Here is an 18,194-nt window from a genome sequence, read left to right on the forward strand (position 1 = left end):
CCCAGACAGCGCGTCAGGGAGAAGGAGAATATGGGAGGCGGATGTTTCGTTTGAAACTGATGGCGCGTTGAGTGGAGGTGAGTGAGAAGAAATGCATTGGAGTGGCGAACAAGAAGGGAAATAAGAGAAGTCAAGTGGTGATGGAATCTAGTATAAAGCCTTGCTCGGATTTTTATTTTATTTTATTTTATAAGTGATGGTTTTGGACCCTGGGAGATGCGTTTGATGTCTCAGTGAATATCATAGATGCTTTGGATAAGGTTGATAACAAGGGGGTTATCTCTGGAGTGGCGCTAGAAGTTAGTGCAAGGGATGTAACTGAAAAAGTAGATGCAGTGGTTGATGCACGCCGACTGTCCCATATGTAGTAAGGAAGACCACTCCATCCATTATTTTGTTATTTGAAGAAGAGTCTCTTCCTTCGTATGTATATTTAGGTTATGTGACCTGTAAGAGCCTTTGTGCCCAAACCAATGCAGTGTGATAAATGTAAACTATTTGGACATGTGTCAAGTGTATGTAGACGGGAGGAGTATCGTATGCCATTTGAGGCGAAATGCTGCAATTGTAGTGGCGAGCATGCGCCCAAATTCATGAAGTGTCCTGTTAGGGTGAAGGAGACAGAGGTGGCAAGAGTAAGGCCTGTCCAGCGTGTCTCCTATCCCGAGGCGTTGAGAAGAGTAGAAGAAGGGAGTAAAGTTATGTTAAATGTTAAAAAAGGTGCAAACGTATTGGAAATCAGAGAAAATAGGCAGTGTTGTGAGTGCGGCTTAATGTTTTTTGGGACCCAGGGATTTTACAGCAGAGGCATTACAAGGAAACCTGTCTACGAACGTTCCATCCTCACAGGCCCCTGCTGAGCCTGTGTAGGGATGTGATTTGGACTATGACTGAAGGAGTGGGATGTGTTTTTGGATTTATTTTTGTATTGTAAATGATGTTGGTTTTTTTCCACTTTCTCAGTTTTGTTTTTTTCCTCGTTCACTACACGTACAGTATGTGGCGGCATGCACCTTCAACGTTTGTTTGCGGGCCGCCATAATACCACAGAAGAAGACTTTGTGGCTGTGTTTATATAGTGGAAATCGGGTCAAGCTGGTTGCAAAAATGTAAAATTTCTGTTTGTGAGAAAATAAGCACTGAATAGTGTAGGGAATCATTGTACCATCTAAATCGCTGTTAAATATATTTTAAATAACAAAAAATATAGTTTTTCAGCTGTTTGAAGCTGGTGGACCACAACCGAGAGTAAAAGGCTCAAGCGTGAGTTTCCGCCATGTTACAGGGAAGGGGGGGATTTTGTCACTGATACTATGTGTTAATGTGAATAATTTGTCATATTTCAGAGGTATAACATTACAATAGTATAGCTAATATGCAGTGTTTGTAGATCAACAGGTAAATGAATCCCCCCCCCCCCCACCCACCCCATCAGATGAAGGATATCATAGTCAAACAATAATAATGTCTCCCGAGTGGCGCAGTGGTCTAAGGCACTGTGCCACTATAGATCCTGGTTCGAATCCAGGCTCTGTCGTAGCCGGCCGCGACCGGGAGACCCATTGTGTGGCGCACAATTGGCCCAGCGTCGTCCAGGGTAGGGGAGGGAATGGCCGGCAGGGATGTAGCTCAGTTGGTAGAGCATGGCATTTGCAACGCCAGGGTTGTGGGTTCGATTCCCACCGGGGCCAGTATGAAAAATAAAATAAAAATGTATGCACTCACTAACTGTAAGTCGCTCTGGATAAGAGCGTCTGCTAAATGACTAAAATGTAAATGTCATGTATTTTAAACAGAGGTTATTTTATGTGTATAACATTAACTCTAAAATTGCCATGATTAACGTTACATGTCGACATATAGGCTGTAGCTTATGCCAGACAAGTAGCTTTCTGATAACCTTGTAGCCCCAGCTCAGCAACTCCAGTATGGCAGGCTATGGAACCATCGGCATCGGGTAAGGAAATATGTGTGTGCTGTTGTAGATACCAAACCAGCTTATTCATTGAAAACGAGGGTTGTCTTTGCTTTGACGGACATCTGCATTCATCCATGCGTGCTAACAAGATAGCCAATGTAATGGCTGAGGCAGGAATATTTAGCTAGCGCACCCACTGGCAGGCATCTTGTGGTCGGTCATTAGGTCTTCAAACAAGATAGCTGAAAAAGGAGGGTGATAAATGGAACTCCGCTAACTAGGTAGTTGGGTGCTACAGATGGGCTACATTCATTCTGCACAATGTGGGTGGGTGAACATTAAATAAAGTCAGTTAAGGCGCTATTTTCATATATGGAACAGATTAGCTATCTATCCAGCATTGCAATTGGAGTGAGCTGACATTTATATATATATATATATATATATAATTTAAATACATACAAATACATGGCTCTGACTAGCATACAGGTCAGCTGCAACCATGGCAATGTAACTTTGTAGTTAGCGTTTCCTCTGAACGAAGCAAGCTAGTTATCTAGCTAACATAGAAAAATGGAGGCTTGATAACAAGAGTAGTGTTGATGATTTTATAGAGATGTTAAGAGTATATTAATTGTTCATTAGATAATCTAGTTAGTACGGCGGTGGTCTGCATATGGTTTCATTTGCGTTCTCGAGTGCAGCTTTCCGACGCTTGCAACCCGGAACAACCAGAATGGCTTTGTTTACAAACATTCTGATTATTTCCCGAGCATTTTGTTCAGTCTAATTTTCGAACGTTGAGTGCAGAGTGGCGGGTGAAAGTACAACCCCTTTTGAGTGCTTAATATTTGATGGACTTCTCAAACTGCCAATAATAACTACAATACCATCCCACATTGCCGCTTCTTTCGAGCGCCGACCAATAACATTGTTCAGTGGGTGGAAAAGAGAAATACACAATCGTGGCCACGCCTCTTCCTTAAGAACGGAGCGGAGGTTGTTTTCTCTCGACGAAGATTTTCCTTTTGCGGTCCGGGGCACCGATTGTTAAAATACTTATAGCTGTTTAAATTATTTCATTTACAAAAGTATATGCATGCTCCTGTTAGTCTTTTCGGCTTTCAAAGGTTTAAGTTCATACCCACGAATTGACTGCAACTTTAGCGTGCCTGTTCAAGTCTGTGTTACCAGGGCAGGGGGTGAGTTCAATTTGACAATAATTAAAAAATATTGTTTCGTTTGAATTAGCTATTTCCCGATAGCAACTTTGATATAGCTAGTACTTCAGGGAAACTGGTGTGGGGAAAAGGGACTTTAAGTCACTGCTGAAGTTCTCTTTAGCAAAGATTTTAGGCAAAACAATTGGTGACTTGGCTAGCATCCCGATTTGCATGTGAATATTGTGCACCGCTACCGTCTGTAGTTAGTTAGCCTGCCGTGCTCCACTCGGATCGATTCTCAATGTGTTGTTTGTTGTATTATGCTAGCAAGACAGCTTGGCTAACTAACAAACCTACCTTTACAACTGGTAGTTTGCTCATTTTTAAAAGGCACCGTTAGTGTCCCATCTTTTGTTGTGGTGGTCTTAACTATGGAATTTGAAAACATGATAACTAGTTAGTATGTTTTCTCTAAACACTTAATACTTGAGTCGTTTTCCAATGGCGGGCACACTCTGGATCGCTTCAGCTTCTCGCGGTCGGTGTTCTGAAATGGTGACAGGCCGCAAAGCAGAGGGGGAGGGTGCAGGGGACTGGCCATTACTTTCGACTTCAAAATAAGGCCGAAGCTATTGTTGTGGCCAATACACTTGCATATGAGCCGTTCCCTTTATACTTACTCGCAATGCCTTTATTTGGGAAATGCTGGTTGTTTTGTTAGCAAGCTAGTCACATGTGACATGGCATGTGACTACAATCAAACTACACAGCAGCATAAGCCGTTAGTTAACTAGCTTGGAGTGTGTTGGCAACTAGTTACCTACCTGATTGAAGACGCTTGCTAAGTTAACTAAATGTTGGCTAGTTTGCGAGTCGTCCAGCCGAGGTTGTATGTGGCACCGACCAAAAACATGGACCCGGTCATATATTAAGCTAGTGGTCTAGTCATCATAGCCTACGACGTGTCTAGCCACAGATGGATTGGAATATTAATTAAATATAGCTAACGTTAGCTAGCTAAACTTTTGCTAGCAAGCTTGCTATTTCTAAGCATAGCAAATGCAGCATTATGTTACAGGAGCCTGTCCCGAAATGGTACCCAGCTGCTTAGCTAGCTATTTTATTACATCATAATATATATTTGTTAGAACACTATTCAGACTAACCAAGTAGAGATGTCATGATATTTTGACTATTTTTCTGTCATGCGAAATTGCTGGAAAGAAATCACTACAACGGTAGCTATATCTGAATGGAAGGTAGCAACTCAGCCACATTCAATCAGGGGTGTATTCATTACCTCTTGCAACGGAAACCGTTTACCGTTTTAAGAAGCAAACGAAACGGGGAGGAACCTACCTGAATTTGTCCAATAGAAACTCTCGTTTTCGTTGCATAACATTTTCCGTTAGGAGTAAACGGTTTCTGTTGCAAAACGTTTTGCAACAGAATCGGCGTAATGTCTTGAATACACCCAAGTGCTGTAGTGTCGTTTCGATTACGTAATTCATAGTTCTGCAGCATGCCTTGGCTGCTAGGTTGTTTTCAGTCTACATAGTATTATAACATTGTCTCAACACGTGCCAGTCGTCTTTTTATGTCCATGTTTAGCTTCAAATGACAACTGGCACGCTCACACTTTCTTCCCAGGATGTGGTCGTCTGTAGCTCAGCTGGTAGAGCACGGCGCTTGCAACGCCAAGGTAGTGGGTTCGATCCCCGGGACCCACCCATACGCAAAAAAATGTATGCACGCATGACTGTAAGTCGCTTTGGATAAAAGCGTCTGCTAAATAGCATATTATTATGGATGTTTGAAATAAATAAAACAACCTGTTTGTGTATTAAGTTTAGGCTTACATTTTTTGCAAAACGTATACCTACCTACCTGATAGTACATATATTTTTGACGCTACCTTTGTCTTCATTTAAGTGAGAAGGTAAACACTAATAGTGTTTACTATTTTTGCGCGAGTATGACAAAAAAACGGGCCCGTAAATCCATGACTACCCGGACTCCATGCTGAAGTTGTTTCATTCGCAGGTTTTTCAGCCCCCTCGAGCATGAGTTCAAAATGAAACGTCGCTTGGAGGAACAGGAACCGGTATTTGCGTCCCAACAGCGGCGCCTCCCCGGCAGCACGGAGGCTCTCCAGCACCGCGTCCTGGCCCCGGCGCCGGCCGCGTATGAGGCCGTGGCCGACAGCATGCAGCCCACTGCAGGCAGCATCCAGTATTCTGTCCCACAGGGCTACCAGGTACACAGTGCTACACACACAACCAAGGTTTACAGTTTCATTCATTTTGAACTGCTATTTTTAATCATAAATGAGCGGTAACCTCCCTAATAGTGATATTCTGTGGCTGTGTACACTTTGGAATTATTTAACAATTGATAATTCAATTCAAGAACGTCATTTATCAAACAATCAGTAATTTCCCCCCCAAAAAAGAAATGCCTTTATATGCATGTATACACCCTAATGATCCAGTCCTAAGTTACTTCTGTTGGCCCCCCTACAGGCCCCCAATGTGCCACAGAACTCAAGTGGCCATGGGCACGCCCCTAGCCCAGCTGTACACCACCACAGCCCAGCAGTCCAGCCCCACGGGCCCCCTGTGATGCAGGGCCACGCTCACCCCCCTGCGTCAGCCCAGGGCCAGCAGCAGTTCCAGAGGCTCAAGGTGAGACCTCCTGCCCCCCCCACACCCCCCGGTTGGTGTTTTCCAGGCCAACCTAATGAGAGCAATTTATATATTTATCTGAGATATAATCACATAAGACCCAGATGAACAGTGCTCAGACTCAAAGAGTCATGGATGTCTTTCTCTCAGGTGGAAGATGCTTTGTCCTACCTGGACCAAGTGAAACTGCAGTTTGGCAACCAGCCTCAAGTCTACAATGATTTCCTGGACATCATGAAGGAGTTCAAGTCTCAAAGGTGAGGTCATTCACTATTGACATTTTCGTTTCGCCTCTCTTACTCTAGCATGACAAAAGTTAACTGCCTTTCAAGCAAATATGTTTCTCTTTTTTGTCACAGCATTGACACTCCAGGGGTGATAAGCAGGGTATCCCAGCTCTTCAAAGGCCACCCCGACCTCATTATGGGCTTCAACACCTTCCTGCCACCGGGCTACAAGATCGAGGTCGCGACTAACGACCTGGTCAATGTGACCACGCCGGGTCAGATCCACCACATCACCCCTCACGGCATCTCTGTCTCGCAAATCCCCCTGACGGGACCACCCACCCCGCTCCAGCCCCAGGTGCCAGCCCCCACCACCACCTCTGCCCCGCCCCCTCCCACACAGCCAACCCCTGCCAAGATGAGCAAGGTGAGTGGGTGAATATATAAATATTACACATTATTTGCCTATATTTTGTTTACCACTATGTTCTCTCAGTCCAAAATGTTAAATATGTTAGTTCTTTCCCCCAACATGCTTTTTATATATCTGTTCGTTTGAATGTATTTGTCTAGCAGCCACTGCAATCTCCGGCCCTCACGCCAAGCAGCCAGCCCAATCCGTCCATCCCCGCCTATGCCCCCCCCCGATCCCCGACACTGCAGCCCCACACCCCGATCACTGGCACGCCCAACGCCCCTCCGCTGCAGAATAACCAGCCTGTGGAGTTCAATCACGCCATCAACTACGTCAACAAAATCAAGAACCGTTTCCAGGGCCAGCCCGACATCTACAAAGCCTTCCTGGAGATCCTGCACACCTACCAGGTCAGCAGCCAAACCAAATGTTCCTCTTAGATCACATATCACTTAATATTCCAACTGGAGCACTCATAATATAAATGTTTGTCTTTGTCAACTCTAGAAGGAGCAGCGGAATGCTAAGGAGGCAGGAGGGAACTACACCCCAGCCCTGACAGAGCAGGAGGTCTATGCCCAGGTGGCCCGGCTCTTCAAGAACCAGGAGGACCTTCTCTCGGAGTTTGGCCAGTTCCTACCAGATGCCAACAGCTCGGTGGTGAGTAGAGCACAAAGCATTTATCTGTGCCCTGAGAATCTACACTGAGTATGCAAAACATTAACAACACCTGCTCTTTCCATGACAGCCTGACCAGGTGAAAGCTATGATCACTTATTGATGTCACTTGTTAAATCCACTTCAGTCAGTGTAGGTGAAGTGGAGGAGACAGGTTAAAGAAGGATTTTTAGCCTTGAGACGATTGAGACATGGATTGTGTAGGTGTGCCATTCAGCGTGTGAATAGGCAAGACAAAATATTTAAGTGCCTTTTGAACGGTGTATGGTAGTAGGTGCCAGGCGCACCGGTTTGTGTCAAGAACTGCAACGCTGTTGGGTTTTTCACGCGCAACAGTTTCCCGTGTGCATCAAGAATGGTCCACCACCCAAAGGACATTCAGCCAACTTGACACAACTGTGGGAAGCATTGGAGTCATGGGCCAGCATCCCTGTGGAACGCTTTCGACACCTTGTGGTGTCCATGCCCCAACGAATTGAGGCTGTTCTGAGGGCAAAGGGGGCTGTTCAACTCAATATTAGGAAGGTGTTCCCATTGTTTGGTATACTCAGTGTATGTCTAATAAAGTGTGTTCAAGGTATTAATTTATATTTGTCCCCAAAAGTCCATATCAGACAGAATATTCAGGGGTTGACGTAACTTTTCGATAGCAGGTGTTCAAATGAGTAGCTGAGGTAATATTGTGGTGCAACTACCGCTGAGCTATCTGACCATGTTGTGTCCCTTGTCCTCCCTAGCTGTTAAGCAAGACGACAGCAGAGAAGGCGGAGTCTGTGCGGAATGACCACGGTGGCACAGCGAAGAAGCCGCAGCTCAACAACAAACAGAGGCCCAATCAGAACGGCTGCCAGATCCGCATGCACTCTGGTACAGGTGCCACACCCCCTGTCAAGGTACACTCCCCTTTTCTATCAGCACACTGTAGATACGAAAATGCATTACCCTCTGGCTGCTTTCCAGGCTGCTCTACTAATTCACAGCTTGTGTTGAATTATTTATCAATATAAACTGATATCATGATATTTTCTACATCACTGTTGAGAACTCACTCTCTTTTGTCCCCGTCTTTGCCATCTTGCAGAAGAAGCCCAAGTTACTGAATTTGAAAGACTCGTCCCTGGCAGAGGCCAGCAAACATGGAGTTGGCACAGAATCTCTGTTCTTTGAGAAGGTGAATTTGAGCTTGGCTTTCTACCCCATTTAGTTTAATTAGCTACGGAATTAAATAACCTGAAAGGTAAATGTTCTTAACTAATTGAATTAAATATGAACGAGTAAAAGTTGCTTATAATTTCCTGCTGTAATGAACTAAATACCCCCATAAAGCTTTAGAAGGTGCAGTATGATATAGTAATCTTCGGGGGAATTAGGTGCTTGCATTTTGCCCTTTTTAAAATTATTTTTGAATCTGTCTTTACTTGACGTCTCATCCAGGTTTTTTCTTTTTTTTCTTTTTGCAGGTGCGGAAGGTCTTGCTAAGTGCAGAGGCCTATGACAACTTCCTGCGTTGTTTGGTCATCTTCAACCAGGAGGTCATCTCCAGGGCCGAGCTGGTGCAACTGGTGCTGCCCTTCCTGGGGTGAGTACCAAGGTTGGGAAACTGCCTCACTCAGTCAGTGACCGACTAAGTCTAGATTAATCCACTCCTCATTGGTCGGGGCTTGATTCACATCATTGACATGTTCGACTGGTTATGCATTCATTTAATCCATTCAGTAAAGCTTTGTTAAGTGGGGCTAAAGCAAAACAAATTATAGTCTGAACAAAATGGCCACTCTCGTTGACAGGAAATTCCCAGAACTGTTCAATTGGTTCAAGAACTTCCTAGGATACCGGGAAATGTCCCACACTGAGCGCTATCCCAAGGAGCGTGCCATGGAGGGCATCGCCATGGAGATCGACTATGCTTCCTGTAAGAGGCTAGGCTCGAGCTATAGAGCACTGCCGAAGAGCTACATGCAGCCCAAGTGCACCGGGAGAACGCCACTGTGCAAAGAGGTGAGTGCAACACTGCCCCTCGAAGTCAATCTTAAGAACTACAGCCATTCAACAGGCCCTCAAGGGAACCTTTTTCACCAGCCGTTAACCACACCTACCTAGCAGCTGTTCACACAAATAATTAATCTCCAGTTACTCTCCTCACTGTGTGTACTGTTTTCTGAATGTAGTGGATGTCGGAACCATGTTGCTATAGGTTTACTCTGTGAAATCAGAGCAATATTGGAGCTGCATTATTACCGGTGTGTTGCCTCACAGCTACGCATCACACAGTCTTCTTTTACACCTTTTTTATATGTGTAGATGTGTAACGTATGTACACAAGATGTTTAGTGTGTCCTTGCTTCATCCAGGTCCTCAATGACACCTGGGTGTCCTTCCCTTCCTGGTCTGAAGACTCCACCTTTGTGAGCTCCAAAAAGACCCAGTATGAGGAGCACATCTACAGATGTGAGGATGAACGCTTCGAGGTGAGTTAGCCCATGACCGACCACGCAAACTGTAAATGTCCTCTCACCAAATTAATAAAAAAAACGATGTTTCGATCTGTTTCTTGGACAAATACATCAATCTATGCCAGGGATGGACAACTTTGATGGGGGTGGGGGCCACAAAAAAACGGAACTCGTATCATGAGGCCCCCCACCCCCCTGCGAGCAAAACCATTTTATCAGCCCCCCTCGTGACATCGAAGATACATTTCATGCTTTTACCGTTAATTTCCTGCAATTCTATACATTTAGCCAATGTTGCCGTTTTGGAGCAAGTTTGCTGCAATTCTACACAGTTTGCCATAGGGTGGAGGTACATTTTTGCAGATTTTAATATAACTAATGATGAATGGGCCCCACCCCGGTCGGTAATTCGACCATGTTTACTACAAGTTTAGATAGCTGGCCGCTAGACTAACTTACCAATCTAAAACATCTTTGCTGACAATTGAGTGTCTGCTGATGCACAACCAAATTGTGAAATTGCACCTTGTGTATTCTATTCTAACTCTCAACAGTAGAATTAAGACCACGACTAATTGGCGGGCCGCCAGTTGCCCATCCCTGATCTATGCTATTGTGTTCTCTTGCCCATGTTGTGCTTGTCATCTAACGCTCCCTTGTGTATTTACCTCCAGCTGGACGTGGTGCTGGAGACCAACCTGGCCACCATCCGCATGCTGGAGACCGTACAAAGGAAACTGTCCCGTATGTCTGCCGAGGAGCAGGCCAAGTTCCGCCTGGACAACACGCTGGGAGACTCCCCGGAGGTCATCCACCGCAAGGCCATCCAGAGGATATACGGTGACAAGGCCCCTGACATCATCGATGGGCTCAAGAAGAACCCTGCCGTGTCTGTTCCCATTGTGCTAAAGAGGTGAGTGTCAAGCCAAAACTCGGGCTCCTGAGTGGCGCAGTGGTCTAAGGCACTGCATCGCAGTGCTAACTGTGCCACTAGAGATCCTGGTTCGAATCCAGGCTCTGTCGCAGCCGGCCGCGACCGGGAGACTCATGGGCGGCGCACAATTGGCCCAGCGTTGTCCAGGGTATGGGGAGGGAATGGCCGGCAGGGATGTAGCTCAGTTGATAGAGCATGGCGTTTGCAACGCCAGGGTTGTGGGTTCGATTCCCACGGGGGGCCAGTATGAAAAAAATAATATTATTCACTAACTGTAAGTCGCTCTGGATAAGAGCGTCTGCTAAATGACTTAAATGTAAATGTAAAACTCAAACTGTACCAGGAAAGCAGTATTGTGTATTCTGCATGTAATTTGGTTGAACTATCCCTAGTTTCTCTAAACTGTTGGTTCAATGTTTATGTATTAGTGTACAGGGCTTTTGTGGGGGTCTATATCTTTCATGCATGCGCATACTCTGCCTGTTCTTACATCAAAGTTGAAAACTATTCATATTTTCCCTTAGTCACACTTTGAGGTTTTCTCCTGCAAGACATCCTCATTCCCCTGTGTTGTCCTCAGGTTAAAGACCAAGGAGGAGGAGTGGAGGGAAGCCCAGAGGGGCTTCAACAAGATCTGGAGGGAGCAAAATGAGAAGTATTACCTGAAGTCTCTCGACCACCAAGGTATCAACTTCAAACAGAACGACACCAAGGTGCTACGATCCAAGACACTGCTCAATGAGATTGAGAGCATATACGACGAGGTAGAGTTTTCTAGAATTCCAATATGTTAAAATTGATATAATCCTACATCCTGGGAATTTTATGTTGCTGGTCATGCAATAGCACGTAGGTGGAAAAGTGTGTGCTTTTGTGTTGTGGTGTAGCGACAGGAGCAGGCGTCGGAAGAGAACACCGCACTGCCCAGCGGCCCCCACCTGACTTTGACCTACGAGGACAGCCAGATCCTGGAGGACGCTGCTGCCCTCATCATCCACCACGTCAAGCGGCAGACGGGCATCCAGAAGGAGGACAAGTACAAGATCAAACAAATTATTCACCACTTGATCCCCGACATGCTGTTCACCCAGCGCGGCGAGCTCTCGGACGTGGAGGAAGAAGAAGAAGAGGAGGTAGAGGAGATGGAGCTGGATGAGGGCGTGGCCAAGAAGCGCAATTGCGTCGCGCAAGGCGGTAGCCCAAACAAGTCCTCCAAGCTCCTCTTCTGCAACACTGGTGCCCAGAAGCTGCGAAGTTGCGCCGAGGCCTACAATCTATTTTACGTCAACAATAACTGGTACATCTTCCTGCGGCTTCACCAGACACTGTGCTCGCGGCTGATGCGAATCTACGGGCAGGCGGAGAGGCAGATTGAGGAGGACATCCGGGAGCGTGACCGGGAGGGAGAGGGGCTGGGCCTCAAGCGAGACAAGAACGAAAACCCTGCCATCCAGCTGAGACTGAAAGAGCCCAGTGAGTTCATAGCACAAACCTGTTCTTTCCACACAGCAATAGCCTTTTCACACTCAATCACTCATTGATTTTCATCACTTTCATTGGTAAGTCTCATAGACACACGGGGGCTACTGTGAATCTGTGAAGCATTGAGCAAGCTAGAGCTTGGCTAATCATAGCCCTTGGCCAAACATTCAAGTATGTGCAGTAATCTGCAAATGTAGTCAAATATATACTACTTTGCACAGTAAATAAGTTTCTATTCAGAGTGTGTATTAAAAGATGTGTTTAAGTGTAGAGGTCTGCGCGGCACTGATTTCTTCCTCCCGCCAGTGGACTCCCACCTGTTACCGCAAGAACTGGTCCTAAACCCAACCGCAGTCCCGCAATGTTATTTTAGGTGTATGTGACGCAGCTCACTTGCCAGCCATGGTCCCAGCAATTTTGTGGCCTATAGGCATTATCAAAATGCGCAAAAATAATCTTAAGAAATAACCTAGGTGAAATTACAAGAGATTTTCACGTGGCCAATTATATTAAGCTATCGGTATTACTGGGTTATATCAGCCAATATGCTAGATGTAGTTTGACGAGAGCCGAGTTGGAGAGGCTTGCACTTTCTCTTGAGCTATTTTTATAGCCTACCTCCTTAGGAGTGATACGAATTTCAGACGGAGACAAATATGGTTAATCAATATTTATTCCTTGGCAATGTAGTAAACTATAGCCTTAATCATATTTAGGAAGTACAATTCCTTGGAAAGATACACCACGTGGCCAAAAGTATGTGGACACCTGCTCGTCGAACATCTCATTCCAAAATCATGGGCATTAATATGGAGTTGGTCCCCCCTTTGCTGCTCTTCTGGGAAGGCTTTCCACTAGATGTTGGAACATTGCTGCGGGACTTGCTTCCATTCAGCCACAAGCATTAGTGAGGTTGGGCACTGATGTTCGGCAATTAGGCCTGGTTCGCAGTCGGCGTTCCAATTCTTCATCCCAAAGGTGTTCATTGGGGTTGAGGTCAGGGCTCTGTGCAGGCCAGTCAAGTTCTTCCACACTGATCTCGACAAACCATTTCTGTATGGACCTTTGTGCACTGGGGCATTATCATGCTGAAACAGGAAAGAGCCTTCCCCAAACTGTTGCCACAAAGTTGGAAGCGCAGAATCGTCTAGAATGTCATTGTATGCTGTAGCGTTAAGATTTCCCTTCACTGGAACTAAGGGGCCTAGTCAGAACCTTGAACAACAGCCCAGACCATTATTCCTCCTCTGCCAAACTTCACAGTTGGCACTGCATTCGGGCAGGTAGCGTTCTCCTGGCATCCGCCAAACCCAGATTCGTCCATCGGACTCCAGTGAATGCGTTTCCACTGCTCCAGAGTCCAATGGCAGCGAGCTTTACGCCACTCCAGCCAACGCTTGCCATTCGCATGGTGATCTTAGGCTTGTGTGCGGCTGCTCGGCCATGGAAACCCATTTCTTGAAGCTCCCGAAGAACAGTTATTGTGCTGAAGTTGCTTCCAGAGGCAGTTTGGAACTCGGTGAGTGTTGCAACCGAGGACAAATGATCTTTACGTGCTTCAGCACTCGGCGGTCCCGTACTGTGATCTTGTGTGGCCTACCACTTCACGGCTGAGCCGTTGTTGCTCCTAGACATTCCCACTTCACAATAACAGCACTTACAGTTGACCAGAGCAGCTCTAGCAGGGCAGAAATTTGACGAACTGACTTGTTGGAAAGGTGGCATCCTATGATGGTGCCACGTTGAAAGTCACTGATCTCTTCAGTAAGGCCATTCTACTGCCTATGTGTGTCTATGGCGATTGCATGGCTGTGTGCTCAATTTTATACACCTGTCAGAAACGGGTGTGGCTGAAATGGACAAATCAAATAATTTGAAGGGGGGTCCACATACTTTTGACCATGTAGTGTAACTGCCAGTGGTTCTCGGCCCATGCATAGGCAGCCTACCCTATTTCAATGAAATCACACATATACTAGGCGCACTTCATCTCACACGCCCAACTAGAAGAGGAGAGGTAGGCTACTGAACTTGAAGCAGCGAATTCTGAGTGTGTGAGTCATGCGACATGCTTTTAATACAATGGGTAGGCCTAGGCTAAAGCATTCAAAGCGGAAAGATGACCGTTTCCAACTCTGCAGGACAACACAAATATTTGTCTGTCTGACCGCCCACTCCCACCCGCAGCATGAAAAATGCTGACCGCGCCGCAGGTCCTGCGGGCATCCCGCGGGAATGCAGTCCTCTATTTAAATGTAATCTGTGCATTGGTTGAACCCAAATGCATAATGCCATGGTCAGTCTCTGTCAGTCTCTGACAGTCTGGTTTTTCCCTACCTGCAGTGGATATCGAGGTGGAGGACTACTACTCTTCCTTCCTGGAGATGGTGCGGAACCTTCTGGATGGCAACATGGAGTCGGCTCAGTACGAGGACTCACTCCGGGAGATGTTCACCATCCATGCCTACACCGCATTCACCATGGACAAACTCATCCAGAGCATCGTCAGGCAGGTCAGTAGCCCCTCGTTACTGCTACTCTTTTACACTAGATTTGAGCTAGTTCCTGGTAGCATAGCTACCTTTTTGATCCTCCAGGTTGATGAGCCAATCCTAAACCTGTTTTCAGTTTTTGTTAAAGCATTTTTTTTTACAGGTTGGTTCTGCTGGTCTAGACCTCGTGCACTTTTCTCCACTCAGCTCTTCCTCTTTTTCTGTGTCTGCAGCTCCAGCACATAGTGAGTGATGAGATCTGCGTGCAGGTGACAGACCTGTACCTAGCAGAGAGCACCAACGGGGCCACCGGAGGTCCCCTTCCCACCCAGACATCCAGAGCTTCCACAGAGGGATGCTACCAGCGCAAGGCGGAGCAGATCATGTCTGACGAGAATTGCTTCAAGGTAGATCCACCACTGTCAGAAATTGGTTTTTCTTCTGTGATGTCGGTTTCTGACTATCGCACGCATATACCCTAATGTCATCTTTCTCTCGCCTCTCCTGCCTTTCTTCCTTCGCTCTCGCCACAGCTTATGTTTCTGAAGAACCGAGGCCATGTTCAGCTGACGGTGGAGCTTCTGGACACCGAGGAGGAGAACTCTGATGAACCCATGGAGGCAGAGGTAATAGACAGCGCAGTACAAATATATGCTTTCATTTTCTCCTGTGTGAACCCAGGCACCTCTCAGCTTTCCGCCACTTAATTGGCGCACCTGGATTTTTTGTTATACTGTATTTGACCAATGGGGAAGATTGACAACAACATGCAATCAAAAGAATCTGTGAACCCATGTAGTTGAAAGTTGTTTTTAGTGTTGTGGTAAATGGTAGATGTGTGTTATCACTGCTAACCTTTTTATTTTGGCAGCTGGTCTGCGTATTGAGTGGATTTGTTTTGTATTTTCTAGCGCTGGTCAGATTACGTGGGTCGCTACCTGAATTCTGACTCTACCTCTCCAGAGTTGCGGGAACACCTTGCTCAGAAACCCGTCTTCCTTCCCAGGTTAGTGTCAAACCCTATTTTTTAAATTCTCTTACAGTTGCCTTTCAAGAGAGAAGTGGTGCAAAATGCCCCAAAGGAGCGAGCCTTAGCTTTGACTAGCCTAACCTGGAACCTTTTCTAATCAGGAACCTTCGTCGGATACGGAAGTTCCAAAGGGGTAGGGAGCAGCTAGAGAAGGAGGCCAGCGAGGGAGAGAAAAAGTCCATGGAGAGCGCTGAAAACCTTCAAATGGAATGTATGTTCAAGCTCAACTCCTACAAGATGGTGTATGTCTTCAAGTCTGAGGACTACATGTACCGACGCACTGCCTTGCTGCGTGCTCACCAGGTATTCACCTCTCCTCCCATTTACTCATATTCCTCTCCCACTACCCTCTTAGAGTAGTGGAGCTGTACATATTACCCTTTGTGGCCTTTTAATAGACACAATCCTATTTGTGACTTGTTATTCAAGTCGGTTAAACTAGTAAACATCCTGTAAATCAGTGGTTCCCAAACTTTTTATACTATTACAACTTTCAAGAGTGCGCGGAAAGCCAGACTGAGTTCCTTTTTGGGGTGGGACGCCTGCGCCTCCCCGCCGATCCCTCGTGCGCCTCACTGTTTGGGAACCACTGCTCTAAATGACCACCAATTGTGTGAGAGATACCTTAGAAACCTATATTTTCTGTGTTGAGAGTTCTGTTTTTTTTTTAACACAGCAGTATCATGACCACAATGTCCCCCTCTCCTTTTCACCTGTAGTCACACGAGAGAGTGAGCACTCGGCTGCACAAACGCTTCCAGGCCTGGGTCGACTCCTGGGTGAAGGAGCACGTCACTCGCGACATGGCCGCTGAGACCAACAAGTGGCTGATGGGAGAGGGGCGTGACGGCCTGGTGCCATGCACCACCACCCGCGAGCCAGATATCCTCCACTTCATGAACATCAACAAGTACCGTGTCAAATACGGCTCACCCTTCAATGCACCATAACCCACCAGGAATGGAGTGGGGGGGGGGTTGGGATTATATAGTAGGACAGGTCAGGAATGGGTGAGGAGGAGAGAGCTTATCAACAACTTTCTAAGGCTGATATGGGAGCACAACACAAAACTAGCTGCCAGGTCTTACCAGGGGCGACTGGATCACTGTTTTTAACCGGCGTTTTTAGCTGTGCCCACTTTTGCAGGGCTTTCGGTGCCAAAACGTAGGGAGTTGTCCTGTTGGTTGAAATCTAGCCACAGTTACTGACCTGAGCTCTTACCAGCAGACCAAACCATTTCACAAATCATGGTCTTCAGGCCTTTAATAAAAGGCTTTTGATAAACTTGCACTGTGTGCTCCCTAGAGGTGCCTGCTAGGTAACATCACTTGCGCTCAGTCAGTAGGCTGGGGTTTGCTTGTTTGTTAATGACAGACATAGTAATATATGAAGACATCAGAATAAGGATTCTGTTGTCAAAGATTACTTTTGACGGTGTAACTGCGGTATCCGTGGAAAATAGTTTTGGGGGATAAGTGCACTTAACTACGATGGGGTTGAGTTTGAGTTGCCACGGTTTCATGGGTGCATGGAGCTCAAAGCAGACTGTAGTTGAAACGATCTGGCACAGCGACGTCCCTGTGTTGGGGCCAAATCACAATAACCCATCACTTCAAAACGAGAACAAGATGTTTCTTATTGGTCACCTTTCCTTTTCAACCACAAGGCCGCATTAAGAGAACGAGGCCTGAGTCACAAGCAGCATTGTGGGGTGAGGAGTGAAAAGCACTGTTGCGTTTAATGTAAAAAGACAAGTAGATTAGCCACACAATTCTGTTGTGTCTCAGACTGTAAAATTGTATAGCTTGTGAATGTCAGAATATGAAATGTATTCTGATGTGTGTGTGTGTGTGTGTGTGTGTGTGTGTGTGTGTGTGTGTGTATATTTATTATAAGTATATAAACACAGCTAATCCTGGCCGCCCTGATATTCAACCTTTTGAAGTTGCTGGCAATGCCCTACTACGCCAATACACCAGCTTCTACACATAAACAGAGATCATTATGGATGGACTATCCACACATTGTAAATAAACTGTACATAGTGTCAGACCTTTTTTATGACTGAGATCTGCGTTGTTGTGCTAGTAATACTTTCCAAGCTTACTGTGGACTTTAGTGAGAAATGGCTGAAGTTAGTACGTATATGAAAAATGTAAATGCAAGACAGTTTTTACCAAAGGGAGTTGATTATGATAGTAGTTTTGTTTTTCCTTAGCGTGTGTTTTGTTTTGTCTTTTTTTCTTTGTAGTAAGAAATGTTAATTTGAAAAGTAGAACTGTATCCAGGTCTTTGTTTTTGAAATGGAAGTTTTATAAAATCTTTAAATTTTTTGAAGTTTGATTTTGGCTTTCATTTCAGTCGATATCACTGCCCATGTGGATATACTGAACATAATCTGAATGGAGTGGAGCCGGGCTATTAGCGGAGGGCCTGTATCCACAAAGCATCTCAGAAAAGGTCCTAGGAATCCTGTTTTAAAACTGGTTTTAAACCCACAATAAAAAAAAAAATCCTAACTCAAAGTAGGTTTTAGGATGATGTTAAATGCAGCTATTTTTTAAAAATATCTATCAAATCATTTCTGGGTAGCAATTTAAGTACCTTATTGTGATTGTTTTAAATTAAAATGGTCTTCAAAATTCAAAAGGTATTCGCACATCTGAGCTATCTTTTTTGCAGGTGCATGGTAACAGTTGAATAAGATGAGAAAAAAAA

General features: G+C 45.6%; 1 protein-coding gene across 6 annotated transcripts in view; it reads left to right on the plus strand.

Annotated features, from left to right (window-relative positions):
• sin3aa (SIN3 transcription regulator family member Aa) overlaps positions 1–17,813 on the plus strand; it is a 29,121-nt gene extending 11,308 nt beyond the window's left edge. Inside the window, exons 1-21 of one of the 6 annotated variants that reach the window (XM_045212986.1) lie at positions 6–77; positions 5,125–5,338; positions 5,604–5,765; positions 5,916–6,022; positions 6,098–6,419; positions 6,566–6,817; positions 6,915–7,067; positions 7,823–7,978; positions 8,167–8,256; positions 8,546–8,664; positions 8,873–9,083; positions 9,437–9,553; positions 10,213–10,451; positions 11,053–11,236; positions 11,360–11,945; positions 14,298–14,467; positions 14,680–14,853; positions 14,980–15,072; positions 15,358–15,452; positions 15,578–15,779; positions 16,196–17,813. In XM_045212986.1, the coding sequence (XP_045068921.1) occupies positions 5,156–5,338; positions 5,604–5,765; positions 5,916–6,022; positions 6,098–6,419; positions 6,566–6,817; positions 6,915–7,067; positions 7,823–7,978; positions 8,167–8,256; positions 8,546–8,664; positions 8,873–9,083; positions 9,437–9,553; positions 10,213–10,451; positions 11,053–11,236; positions 11,360–11,945; positions 14,298–14,467; positions 14,680–14,853; positions 14,980–15,072; positions 15,358–15,452; positions 15,578–15,779; positions 16,196–16,426 (3,846 nt within the window). In that variant the 5' untranslated portion in view covers positions 6–77; positions 5,125–5,155 and the 3' untranslated portion in view covers positions 16,427–17,813. Of the gene's footprint in view, positions 1–5; positions 78–2,855; positions 3,121–5,124; positions 5,339–5,603; positions 5,766–5,915; positions 6,023–6,097; positions 6,420–6,565; positions 6,818–6,914; positions 7,068–7,822; positions 7,979–8,166; positions 8,257–8,545; positions 8,665–8,872; positions 9,084–9,436; positions 9,554–10,212; positions 10,452–11,052; positions 11,237–11,359; positions 11,946–14,297; positions 14,468–14,679; positions 14,854–14,979; positions 15,073–15,357; positions 15,453–15,577; positions 15,780–16,195 lie in introns of those variants that run through there. The other 5 variants (XM_045212985.1, XM_045212982.1, XM_045212983.1 and 2 more) reach the window with 5 other exon arrangements.
• The last annotated feature ends 381 nt before the right edge of the window (positions 17,814–18,194 follow it).

This window comes from Coregonus clupeaformis, unplaced genomic scaffold, assembly GCF_020615455.1.
Source record: "Coregonus clupeaformis isolate EN_2021a unplaced genomic scaffold, ASM2061545v1 scaf0067, whole genome shotgun sequence".
NCBI lineage: Eukaryota > Metazoa > Chordata > Actinopteri > Salmoniformes > Salmonidae > Coregonus > Coregonus clupeaformis.